The 12582-nt window shown below is 43.1% G+C and overlaps 1 protein-coding gene across 3 annotated transcripts in view; it reads left to right on the plus strand.

Moving 5' to 3' along the window:
* Positions 1-1168: 1168 nt before the first annotated feature.
* C17H7orf31 (chromosome 17 C7orf31 homolog) overlaps positions 1169-12582 on the plus strand; it is a 51203-nt gene continuing 39789 nt past the window's right edge. The window contains exons 1-3 of one of the 3 annotated variants that reach the window (XM_030796872.1): positions 1169-1552; positions 1723-1865; positions 2191-2348. In XM_030796872.1, coding sequence (XP_030652732.1) covers positions 2215-2348 — 134 coding nt within the window. In that variant the 5' untranslated portion in view covers positions 1169-1552; positions 1723-1865; positions 2191-2214. The remainder of the gene's footprint in view (positions 1553-1722; positions 1866-2190; positions 2349-12582) is intronic. The other 2 variants (XM_030796871.1, XM_030796873.1) reach the window with 2 other exon arrangements.

Genomic DNA, 12582 nt, shown 5'->3' on the forward strand with positions numbered 1-12582 from the left:
TCAGCAATTTGTTTCTTTTATCTGCCATCCTGTAAACTCGAGAATTTCTATGACTGTGTTCTTTAACTCTTTGGCACATAGTTTCAACGCCCTTCTTCTCAGAGGTGGTCATTCTCACCCTCACCTTCTGGTTCCTGCAGGCTCAGTTCTAGCCTCCCACACTGTATTAGTCTTTTCTCACAATGCTATAAAGAACTGCCCAAGACTGGGTAATTTATAAACGAAAGAGGTTTAGTTGACTCACAATCTCACATGGCTGCAGAGGCCTCAGGAAACTTACAATCATGGCAGAAGGCCACGGAGAAGCAGCTACCTTCTTCACAAGGTGGCAGGAAGGAGAAGTGCTGAGAGAAGGGGAAAGAGCCTCTTATAAAACCACCAGATCTCGTGAGAATTCACTCACTATTACGAGAACAGCATGGGGGAAACTGCCCCCATGATCCAATTGCTTCCACCTCGTCTCTCCTTTGACACGTGGGGATTATGGGGATTACAATTCAAGATGAGATTTGAGTGGGGACACAAAGCCTAACCATATCACACATATCATACACACACCCTAACCTCCCCACATCCCATTCCTTGATGGGGGGGCAGGTGGGGAGGAGGGGTGACATCCCTTGTTCTCAGCCATCACAGGAACTCATGACCCTGTAGCTGCAGATTTGTGGCTCACATTTGTATCTTTTGGGGAAAACTGAGGTAATCAAGGTAGGGCTAGGCCCTGGGGACGAGGCAAGTAAAGGACTTAACCACGTCCGCACCTACCAGGGAAGGAGCAGAGACTCTGTTAGGGCGCCATGCCAGGGGCTGCAGTTTCAGATTCCTGCAGACTCCACCCTCGATCTGGCCACACTGTCCCCAGTTTTTGCGAGGTGACCTGGGGAGGGAGGACAGGACGGATGCTCCGACCTCACCAGGGACTCCACTGGACCGGAGCTCTTCCTCCGCCCAGTCCACGTGAGAGAGCTCCCTGGCCGGCCCTGAGACAGCTCCAGACCTGGCAGCCCTGGAAAAAGAAACTGATATCGCCATCGCTGCCTCCGCTAGAGGGCGCCTGGGGGCGGGGCGCGGGTGGGGCAAGGCGGGCTCCGACAGGAGGCAGGGCGGTGAGCCGAGAGGGGCGGGGCACGGGACCGGGAGGCGGGGCCAGGGGCCGCAAGGCGGAAGAGCCCCTCTAGCCCCCGACCCGGCGCCTTGCGCTCTCTTCACTCTCGGTCCCTCTTCGCGTTCTTGCCAGTCCCGTAGCGCTGGGCTGGTTTCCTCTGAGGTCTCTAAGATCCGCCTACTGCGCCCCGCTCGCCGCCCGGAAGCCCCCAGCCCCTCAAGGACGCATCACCTAATGCCGCAGTCACGGCCACCGTCACAAGCGCCCCCAGCCCCACCCCACCCCGGCCTGCCTGCCGTCTTTCTCCTGCCCCCGCCCCTGCCTACCAGCGCCACCGGGCCGCAGGTGCGGACGACCTCAAAATTCCTCGGCCCGCGAAGGCCGCCAGCTGCGGGGAGGGGAGGGGAAGCGCGGTCCCGCAGCGCCCGCAGGCTCATGTCCCAGGTATGTCCAGACCCCCGAGGCACCGCTCCCAGGGCGATGACAGCCCGCGAGGCTCGGCCTCGGCCCCCGGCACTTTTGGTCCCAGCTACGCCGCCTCGTGGCCTTCCCCCAAGTCCGAGGGAGAGGTGGGACTCTCCCCGACGCAGTTGGAAACCGGGAATCCCCTTTAGGGTCCCGTTCGTGGTGCACCACTGACTCCACCATCTGCAAAGGGATTCTCGTCCAGAATCCCCGAAGGCTTTAGGACAGCGCTTATTCTGTTGAATGAAGAGTCTCTAATTTTCGGAAAGACCACAGGCTAAAAGTCAGCTGAGTTTTCTTGAATAGTTATAGTTAAATTTGAGGCAAGAATTGAATGTCAGTTGATGGCCACAAAGTAGCGGACTGGTACGAACCTACTGGATGGTCATTCTGGTGACTACTTGGAGGCACCGTCCACTTTGTGGATTTGTTTCAGTTGAAATTTATTTCCATAGAACTTATTTAGGTCTCTGTTTATTGCTGATTTGACGGCTTTCCGTGCGGAGGGAAGCCTGTGACTTCTGTGCAGCGTCAGGTTGAAGAATTTAGCAGTGTAAAATGTGTTTTCTGCCTGCCTTGACTCGACAAACCAAATGTGCCCTCCTTTTCTTTTCCAGGTTGTGCCTTTTTAGCCAAGAAGCATGGAAACCATTCACGGCAGGCCCTACTGTTGCAGGGAGCTTGAAGGAGCTGACACACTGTCCAACACCTTTTACTCTAATGAATTGCACACCCCCCTCCAAACGGTTATTCGCCCAACTGCCTCAGAGGACAGGTAAAACAAAAACTAGAAAAAGCAGTTTTAATGTATTAGTGTATTTTATTATGTGAGGAAAAACATTTATTGTTCTGGGGCTCTTCTGTTTTTTGTTTGTTTGTTTTTGAGACGGCGTCTCGCTCTGTCGCCCAGGCTGGAGTGTAGTGGTGCGATCTCCGCTCACTGGGACCTCTACCTCCCAGGTTCAAGTGATTCTCCTGCCTCACCCTCCAGAGTAGCTGGGATTACAGGCATGCGCCACCATGCCCAGCTAATATTTTTGCATTTTTAGTAGAGACAGGGTTTCACTATGTTGGCCAGGCTGTTCTCAAACTCCTGACCTCAAATGATCCACCTTCCTCGGCCGCCCAAAGTGCTGGGATTACAGGCGTGACCACTGCGCCGGGCCGGAGCTCTTCTGCTTATCATATCACAGGGAAGGCAAAACGTGGCAATTAACTGCACCTTCAAGTGTCTGTAAGGAACTCGAGAAGTAAGTGGCTGTGTACGATAAAAGCCACACATCAAATTCATCCACTACATTCTAAACTCTTAGAATGGTCCCTTCCTTCATTGGGAGATTAATACGTTGTAAGCAAAGACTTTTGTAAATAGTACTGTATTGGTTCCCTAACATGCTCATCTACCATCTGCCCAAAAATACTCCCAGAATTTGCTGCTTATAGTTGTGTAAATTTTTGCTTCACCAAATTCCCTGTAACACATTAATTATACATTATGATTTAATTTATGAAAAGCAGTTTGGTGGTTTCTCAAAGAACTCAAAACAGAATTACTATTTGACCCAGCAATCCCATTATTGGATTCTAAGTTGTTCTTATAATTTGTTCTGTCAAAGGAATATAAGTTGTTCTACCATAAAGACACATGCACAGGTATGTTCATCACAGCACTATTCACAATAGCAAAGACATGGAATCAGCCTAAATGCCCATCAGTGGTTGACTGGATAAAGAAAACATGGTACATATACACCATGGAATAATATGCAGCCATAAAAAATGAGATCATGTCCTTTGCAGCAACGTGGATGGAGCTGGAGGCCGTCATTCTGAAGCAAACTAACACGGGAACAGAAAACCAAATATCACCTATTCTCACTTATAAGTGGGAGCTAAACACTGAGAACACATGGAGACAAAGAAGGGAACCACAGACACCGAGGCCTACTTGAGGGTGGAGAGAGGGAGGAAGGTGAGGATCAGAAAACTACCTCTTGGGTACTATGCTTATCACCTGGGTGACAAAATAATTTGTACACCAAACCACGGCAACATACAATTTAGCTGTATAACGAACCTGCATATGTCCCCCTGAACCTAGAAAAAAAGTTTTTTAAAAAAATTACAATGAAAAAAATTGCACCTAACATATCTAGTGATTACTGTGTGTCAGCACTCTACCAAATGCTTTGTATGTAGTAATTCTTTTAATCCTCATGACAACCCTATAAGTACTACTGTTATCTGCATTTTACATATGAAATAACAGATACACACAAGTAATTTGCCAACATCTTAGTGTCAGCATTTCCTGTATTGTATTTACTTGCATCATTTTGAGAAAAGGAAAAGAAAAAAACACCTCAAAATACCTGGACAGTGAAAAAATAGCCTGAGTGGTTGTCTACTTGTTTTGTGGTTGTTTGTTTGTTTGTTTGTTTGTTTAGACAGAGTCTCACTCTGTTGCCAGGCTGGAGTGCAGTGGCACGATCTCGGTTCACCGCAACCTCCGCCTCCTGGGTTCAAGCAATTCTCCTGCCTCAGCCTCCTGAGTAGCTGGGACTACAGGCGCACACCACCACGCCCAGCTAATTTTTTTGTATTTTTAGTAGAAATGGGGTTTCACCATGTTGGCCAGGATGGTCTCGATCTCCTGACCTTGTGATCCTCAGCCTCCCAATCATTTAAGAATTCTTTAGGAAACCAGACAGGAAGTCACCCAGCCTCAGTTTAAACACTTCCAAAAAGGACAGCACTTCCACACCAGGCAGTCCATCCCATTTTTGAATGCTCCTGATTGTCAGATCATTTTCTTTCTAATGAGAACAAGTTTTTACCTTGTAATTTCTGCCTGCTGATTCTGGTTCTTCCCTCTGAAGCTATGCAAAATAGTAATTCATCATCCCATGCTAGCAGCCCTTCAAGATCTGAAGATTCTCTTGGCCCCTGTGAGAGTTCTGTTTGCCAGACTAAACACTGGTTCTCACAGATTCAGCTCCTTTTTCTTCTTGCACTTCGCCTTTCACCATCTCGATCAGACTTCCACAGATCTCCAGTTTACAAACATGCTCTTTATATTAATAACGAAAAAGAATGATTTTTCCGTAATTATAAAACTAACACACATTTCTCATAATGTAGAAATCACAGAAATTTGTAAGGAAAACAAATTCTTTATTTTTCCAACAGAAAAATTATGAAAATGAAGCATAGGAAAGAAACCCTCTGTACTTCCTTTATCCAGAGATAATAACTACTGTGTTAACATCTTAATATGTGTCCTCTCCAATTTTTTTAAATGTAAAGATCATATTCAACATTTTTTAAATCAATTGCTGTTTTCACTTAATGAAAAGAAATATTCTTGTATTGGAGGAAAAGGAGCTCTTGTCACTTCTGGGTCAGTCCTTGCTGCCCCTACTCCTCTACCATTGACCTGATTCATAAGAGTGGTCTTCAGCTCTAAATTCCTGTTCAACTCCAAGGGCTGTCACATTAGGCAGAGCTTCCCTTGAGTCAAATAAAACCCTTAGTGGATTGTGTGTGATCCGGGAATGGGCAGTTGTCCCTGGCTCAAAAACAGCAATGTGAGGTTTTATATTTGGCCTAAAGGAATCCAAGAATTTAGGGCTGCCATATCTGAATGCACCATCAAAAAGCACTGTCAAAGGCTTTTCACTGAAATGTTGATCCCCTCTACCTAAACGGTCCTATAGTTGGTTAGTGATCAGCTCCAAAACCCTTTAACTGGCATGAAATTTAAGAGAAGCACATATTTTAACTGACTATAAAATTCAACATGATATATGGTCAACTATAAACTACAAAAAGGTATTATTTGAAGCTCGCTCTAGGTACAACCATGCTCCTGGCTCCTGATAACTACAACTTGCTTTCCCTTTTATTTCACATGAATTCTTTCCTTTCACAATCGCCAGATTGAGAAAACCAGGATGATCATCTGTTCTCAGAACCCCTCCTCTTAACCCACTCTTAAAAAGCAGCCAGACAGCTTACAAAAGAGTCTCTTTTCTCTCAGTGTTAGTGATGGAACGGCTCTGGACGGTGTTAACAGGACACTGGTGGTAACTCTGTTCTATCATTGCTGAGGCTCACCTCTTCAGACCAGGTGCAGGGTCCATGGCTCCCAATTTGAATCACAAGGTATCTCAACAGCAAAATAAAACAATACAAAACAGAAAGCCCCTGGTTTTTCAGGATTACCTTCATAATGGTAAGGATGAACGTGAGCCCTAGCATACGTTTGCACTCAGCAGCTTAGTTTTCTAAACACGGATGTACTTAAAGGGACACCCTTTTTAAATATCGTGATGTGTCCAGGTACAACTTAGATCATGTAGGCTATACCTACAACCTAGATGCAGCGATCATGGCACTCACTTGGCAGTTTTAACATGACGCAAAACGATTTCCTCACATCAGCCTACTTTTTTTTCTTTTCACATTAGGTGAGGTGAATACAAAAATTAGCCAGGTGTGGTGGCTCACACCTGTGGTCCCAGCTACTTGGGAGGCTGAGGTGGGAGGATCACTTGAGCCTAGAGGCAGAGTTTGTAGTATGCCAAGATCACACCACAGCACTCCAGACTGGGCAACAGAGCGAGACTCTTTCTCAAAAATCAAAACAAAATAAAACAATATAAAAATAGGTGACACAGTCTAGCTCCCCTGTTACCCAGGACTGGTCTACAGACAGGGTACTCCAAAATCACCCGAGGAGCTTTCTAGAAAAACAGATTCCCAGGCTTCTTCTATCTATGGACATTCTGACTCCCCAGGTCTGAGGTGGGAAGGTAATCTGCATTTTTTAGTTTTTCAGCTTACATTGAGAACTACTGAGCTAGCAGCACTGAAAATGTAAGAAAACCAGGACTATGGTTCTGGCTTACCTGATGATCAGGAGCAAGTTAGTGGTTACACTTTAATTACTTTACTCAAGTGGATTTTTTGGGACAATTATGCTAGCCACTATTTTATATAAACTTGCTTGATCTCCATTAAAAATATTAAGTATATTAACAGGTGGTATTTTTTTCTCATTTCTTCTGTTGAAAATTTAACTGGCAGGAACAGCTACTCAAAATCATCAAGATTCCTATCCTCTTTTTCATTCAGCTGACTTCTCCTTACTTCTAGCAAGTTCTCTTAGCTCACAGGGCAAACAAACATATCCATTAAGGAAGTGCCTTGAGAATTGCTTAGGAATTTATTATATAGTAGGATTTCATTATAGAATTTCATTATCAGTTCCCATTTTGTTTCTGGATTCACTTTGCTGTTTTCTGACTCTTAAAACATTTTTTTAAATAATAGTTATCTGCCAACTGAAAATGAGGTTTATGTTTATTTCGAGCTTTTCTTTAATCATGCCTCCCAGTAATTACTGGCTAAATTACTGAATTTGGGGTTTGATGCACAAAATCTTGTACAGTGACTTTAAAATGAAATATTGGTTCATCTATAGGGAATGTATCTTTTTCAAAAACAAGTAAACAATTTTCTATTGCTAGAGATGGTAGCACCAATAATTTGATAATTATTCTCTTTGTTATAGAGATGTATTTTATTTACATTGAGAACTACTGGGCTAGCAGAAAGGGAGAGAGAGGGAGAGAGACATGGAGAGAGAGGTGAGAGAGACAGTGAGAGAGAGGGGGAGGAAAAGAGGGAGAGAGAGAAAAGGAGACAGAGAGAGAGATAAAGAGAAAGGTTTAAAATTTCATTAAAATTATTAAAACATAACCCTCATTTTTAGTTGGTAGATAACTACCATTTTTAAAAAATGTTTAAGAATCAGAAAGCAACAAAGTGAATCCAGAAACAAATGGGAGCCTATAATGAAATCCTATAATGAAATCCTAAATTATTACATCCTAAAATGTCAATCTTTATTTTAATTTGGTTCCTTCTCTACAATTGTGTGAGTATTAAGTCTAAGGGTAGGGAGACATGATACCTTAAAGTAAGAGAGAAATATGACTTATTTATGCATTGTCTTTTATTTTAAATAATTTCCTGCAACTTTCCAGCTTTAGGTGGATGCCAGCCCAAATGATTGATTAGCATTTTCTACCGGCTCATCTTCCGGGGACAATGTAATATACGGGGGTCAGATGTTGAGAAATTGACTCATTTAGGTTTTGAACGTAACTTTTACAAACTTAGATATTAAAGCTTAGGTTGTCATTAATCAAATGCATTTAAATATTTTTCACTTGTCATGTCCCCCAAACCGTGTCTGTTGATCGTTGTCAGACAGCTAGGGAGGACGTAGAGGTCTGAGAGCTGAATGCCAGCATCCCTTCTATAGCACCCCAAATCAGTAGGCCCAGGACTCTCCTTCCCTAGCTAGTGCAGGGTTAGCAAACTTTTTCTGTAAAGAGCCAGATGGTAAATATTGTAGGCTTTACTGTCTCTGTCCAGCTATTCAACTCTGCCATTGTGGGGCAAAAGCAGACATAGACTGTATATAGTCCATAAATGAATGGTCATGGCTGTATTCCAATAGACTTTTGTTTACAAAAACAGGCAGGGAGTTGGATTTGGCCCATGGGCCATGCTTTGCCAATCCTCAATCTAGTGACTTCACAAGATAATACATTCCATTTGTAAGACAGTCCTGAGTGTTGCTTCTTCATTCTATTCAACAATTATTACAGGTTGGTGGCAGGGGGGGGCGGTTATGTTAAGCCAAGCACTGTACTGGTAAAGAGAAAAAAGTAGCTCCACAGTTCATACCTCTTTCTCTTTCCCTCTCTCTCTCTTCCTGTCTCTCCCCTTCTCTCTCCCTATCTACCTACCTATCTCCCCTTCTCTTTCCCATTCTCTCCCCCTCTCTCTCCCTCCCTTTTTCTCCCTCTTTCTTCCCCCTTCCTCCTCTCACCTGCCTCCCCCAACCCTTCACCCTCCCCTTCCTCTCCTCCATGTTTCTGACTGGCTCCCACTGTTCTCAGGGTATAGTCCAGGGGATTTAGAAGGCCCCACAGGATACTGTCCTTGTTTTCCTCTCATGCTGCACCTCTCACCGTGGCCCTTCTCTACATGCCCCAAGTTCTAGAATTCTATGTCAACTCTTCTAATAAAGTTCAAAATTCAACTCTATTTTCTCAGCCCCTAAGATCTGGGTAAGTTCTACTCAGATCTTTACTCCATGCCTTGTGGAATTCCTCCAAATTTATCCAAGTTCCCGGGACAAGGATAGGGATAGCATTTGAAAGTCTCATGGTCACTTCTGACTTTGGGTTCCTGGTTCCACTTAAAACAACACACTGACCCAGATGTGAAACTCAGTCATCCCTCCTTTTTCTCTAAGGACCTTGTCCATGCAGAGCATTTGTGAGCCTGGTAAACTTCACTGAACTGTTGGGGATCAGGAAGGAGAGTCAAACCATGCCATGCTACATGTAACCAAAACACCTTATTAGCCATAACTTCCACATTCTTAAAAGGTCTTTAACCAGCTGTCACCAAGGGTTTCTCCCTGGGTTTTCAACCAGTGCAGTCTCCAGTAGCCTCACCATCCTGCTGGCTCCTCTCATCTCCCTCTTCCCTTACTCCCCTTTCCTCTCCTCTCCCTGTTTCAAGAGCAAACCAACAAGTTTCTCCCACTGCAGAGCAGTTTAATCAGTCTGAGCTTGCTTGAGCTCCTACCAACACCCATACTTTCAGAGTCTCTGTGTCTACAAGTGGCTTAGCAGAATATTTTACCAAACAAAAGTAATTCTTCCCTAAGAGAGATTCTAGACTGAAGCCAACACTGTCAGGAATTTTCCAGTCTATTAAACTCTAGGCCTTTCTACCTGCTATTCCCTTGCATGTCCCAGTATTTCCTCTCTTTCCTCTAGATAATTGCTACTCATCCTTTAGAACACATCTTGTGATTCCCCCAAGAATCCTTCCTCCTTAAAGGATTCCTGTTTGTCCTGCAGAGTGCCTTATGGGTATATACCATAATACCAATCCAGGACCAATTAAATCCAAGCTTAAGTTTAGGATAGATGCAAACTGAGGCCATAAGGGAACTGGTTAACTTCTGACTCACCTTGAACATGGGAGGGTAAGCATTTTAAGGTCCCAGCTTTTTTTTTTTTTTTAATTATTATACTTTAAGTTTTAGGGTACATGTGCACAATGTGCAGGTTTGTTACATATGTATCCATGTGCCATGTTGGTGTGCTGCACCCATTAACTCGTCATTTAGCATTAGATGTATCTCCTAATGCTGTCCCTCCCCACTCCCCCCACCCCACAACAGTCCCCGGAGTGTGATGTTCTTCCTGTGTCCATGTGTTCTCATTGTTCAATTCCCACCTATGAGTGAGAACATGCGGTGTTTGGTTTTTTGTCCTTCCGATAGTTTACTGAGAATGATGGTTTCCAGTTTCATCCATGTCCCTACAAAGGACATGAACTCATCATTTTTTATGGCCGCATAGTATTCCATGGTGTATATGTGCCACATTTTCTTAATCCAGTCTACTGTTGTTGGACATTTGGTTTGGTTCCAAGTCTTTGCTATTGTGAATAGTGCTGCAGTAAACACACGTGTGCATGTGTCTTTATAGCAGCATGATTTATAATCCTTTGGGTATACACCCAGTAATGGGATGGCTGGGTCAAATGGTATTTCTAGTTCTAGATCCCTGAGGAATCGCCACACTGACTTCCACAATGGTTGAACTAGTTTACAGTCCCACCAACAGTGTAAAAGTGTTCCTATTTCTCCACATCCTCTCCAGCACCTGTTGTTTCCTGATTTTTTAATGATGGCCATTGTAACTGGTGTAAGATGGTATCTCACTGTGGTTTTGATTTGCATTTCTCTGATGGCCAGTGATGATGAGCATTTCTTCATGTGTTTTTTGGCTGCATAAATGTCTTCTTTTGAGAAGTGTCTGTTCATGTCCTTTGCCCACTTTTTGATGGGGTTGTTTGTTTTTTTCTTGTAAATTTGTTTGAGTTCATTGTAGATTCTGGATATTAGCCCTTTGTCAGATGAGTAGGTTGCGAAAATTTTCTCCCATTTTGTAGGTTGCCTGTTCACTCTGATGGTAGTTTCTTTTGCTGTGCAGAAGCTCTTTAGTTTAATTAGATCCCATTTGTCTATTTTGGCTTTTGTTGCCATTGCTTTGGGTGTTTTAGACATGAAGTCCTTGCCTGTGCCTATGTCCTGAATGGTATTGCCTAGGTTTTCTTCTAGGTTTTTATGGTTTTAGGTCTAACATTTAAGTCTTTAATCCATCTTGAATTAATTTTTGTATAAGGTGTAAGGAAGAGATCCAGTTTCAGCTTTCTACATATGGCTAGCCAGTTTTCCCAGCACCATTCATTAAATAGGGAATCCTTTTCCCATTGCTTGTTTTTGTTAGGTTTGTCAAAGATCAGATATTTGTAGATATGCGGCACTATTTCTGAGGGCTCTGTTCTGTTCCATTGATCTATGTCTCTGTTTTGGTACCAGTACCATACTGTTTTGGTTACTGTAGCCTTGTAGTATACTTTGAAGTCAGGTAGCATGATGCCTCCAGCTTTGTTCTTTTGGCCTAGGATTGACTTGGCGATGCAGGCTCTTTTTTGGTTCCATATGAACTTTAAAGTAGTTTTTTCCAATTTTGTGAAGAAAGTCATTGGTAGCTTGATGGGGATGGCATTGAATCTATAAATTACCTTGGGCAGTATGGCCATTTTCACGATATTGATTCTTTCAACCCATGAGCATGGAATGTTCTGCCATTTGTTTATATCCTCTTTTATTTCATTGAGCAGTGGTTTGTAGTTCTCCTTGAAGAGGTCCTTCACGTCCCTTGTAAGTTGGATTCCTAGATATTTTATTCTCTTTGAAGCAATTGTGAATGGGAGTTCACTCATGATTTGGCTCTCTGTTTGTCTGTGATTGGTGTACAAGAATGCTTGTGATTTTTGTACATTGATTTTGTATCCTGAGACTTTGCTGAAGTTGCTTATCAGCTTAAGGAGATTTTGGGCTGAGACAATGGGGTTTTCTAGATATACAATCATGTCATCTGCAAACAGGGACAATTTGACTTCCTCTTTTCCTAATTGAATACCCTTTATTTCCTTCTCTTGCCTGATTGCCCTGGCCAGAACTTCCAACACTATGTTGAATAGGAGTGGTGAGAGAGGGCATCCCTGTCTTGTGCCAGTTTTCAAAGGGAATGCTTCCAGTTTTTGCCCATTCAGTATGATATTGGCTGTGGGTTTGTCATAGATAGCTCTTATTATTTTGAGATACATCCCATCAATACCTAATTTATTGAGAGTTTTTAGCATGAAGCGTTGTTGAATTTTGTCAAAGGTCTTTTCTGCATCTATTGAGATAATCATGTAGTTTTTGTCTTTGGTTCTGTTTATATGCTGGATTACATTTATTGATTTGCATATGTTGAACCAGCCTTGCATCCCAGGGATGAAGCCCACTTGATCATGGTGGATAAGCTTTTTGATGTGCTGCTGGATTCTGTTTGCCAGTATTTTATTGAGAATTTTTGCATCAATGTTCATCAAGGATATTGGTCTGAAATTCTCTTTTTTGGTTGTGTCTCTGCCAGGCTTTGGTATCAGGATGATGCTGGCCTCATAAAATGTGTTAGGGAGGATTCCCTCTTTTTCTGTTGATTGGAATAGTTTCAGAAGGAATGGTACCAGTTCCTCCTTGTACCTCTGGTAGAATTTGGCTGTGAATCCATCAGGTCTTGGGCTCTTTTTGGTTGGTAAGCTATTGATTATTGCCACAATTTCAGAGCCTGTTATTGGTCTATTCAGAGATTCAACTTCTTCCTAGTTTAGTCTTGGGAGGGTGTATTTGTCAAGGAATTTATCAATTTCTTCTAGATTTTCTAGTTTATTTGCGTAGAGGTGTTTGTAGTATTCTCTGATGGTAGATTGTATTTCTGTGGGATCGGTGGTGATATCCCCTTTATCATTTTTTATTGTGTCTATTTGATTCTTCTCTCTTTTCTTCTTTATTA

This window comes from Nomascus leucogenys, chromosome 17 (genome assembly GCF_006542625.1).
Source record: "Nomascus leucogenys isolate Asia chromosome 17, Asia_NLE_v1, whole genome shotgun sequence".
In the NCBI taxonomy this organism is placed as follows: Eukaryota; Metazoa; Chordata; class Mammalia; order Primates; family Hylobatidae; genus Nomascus; species Nomascus leucogenys.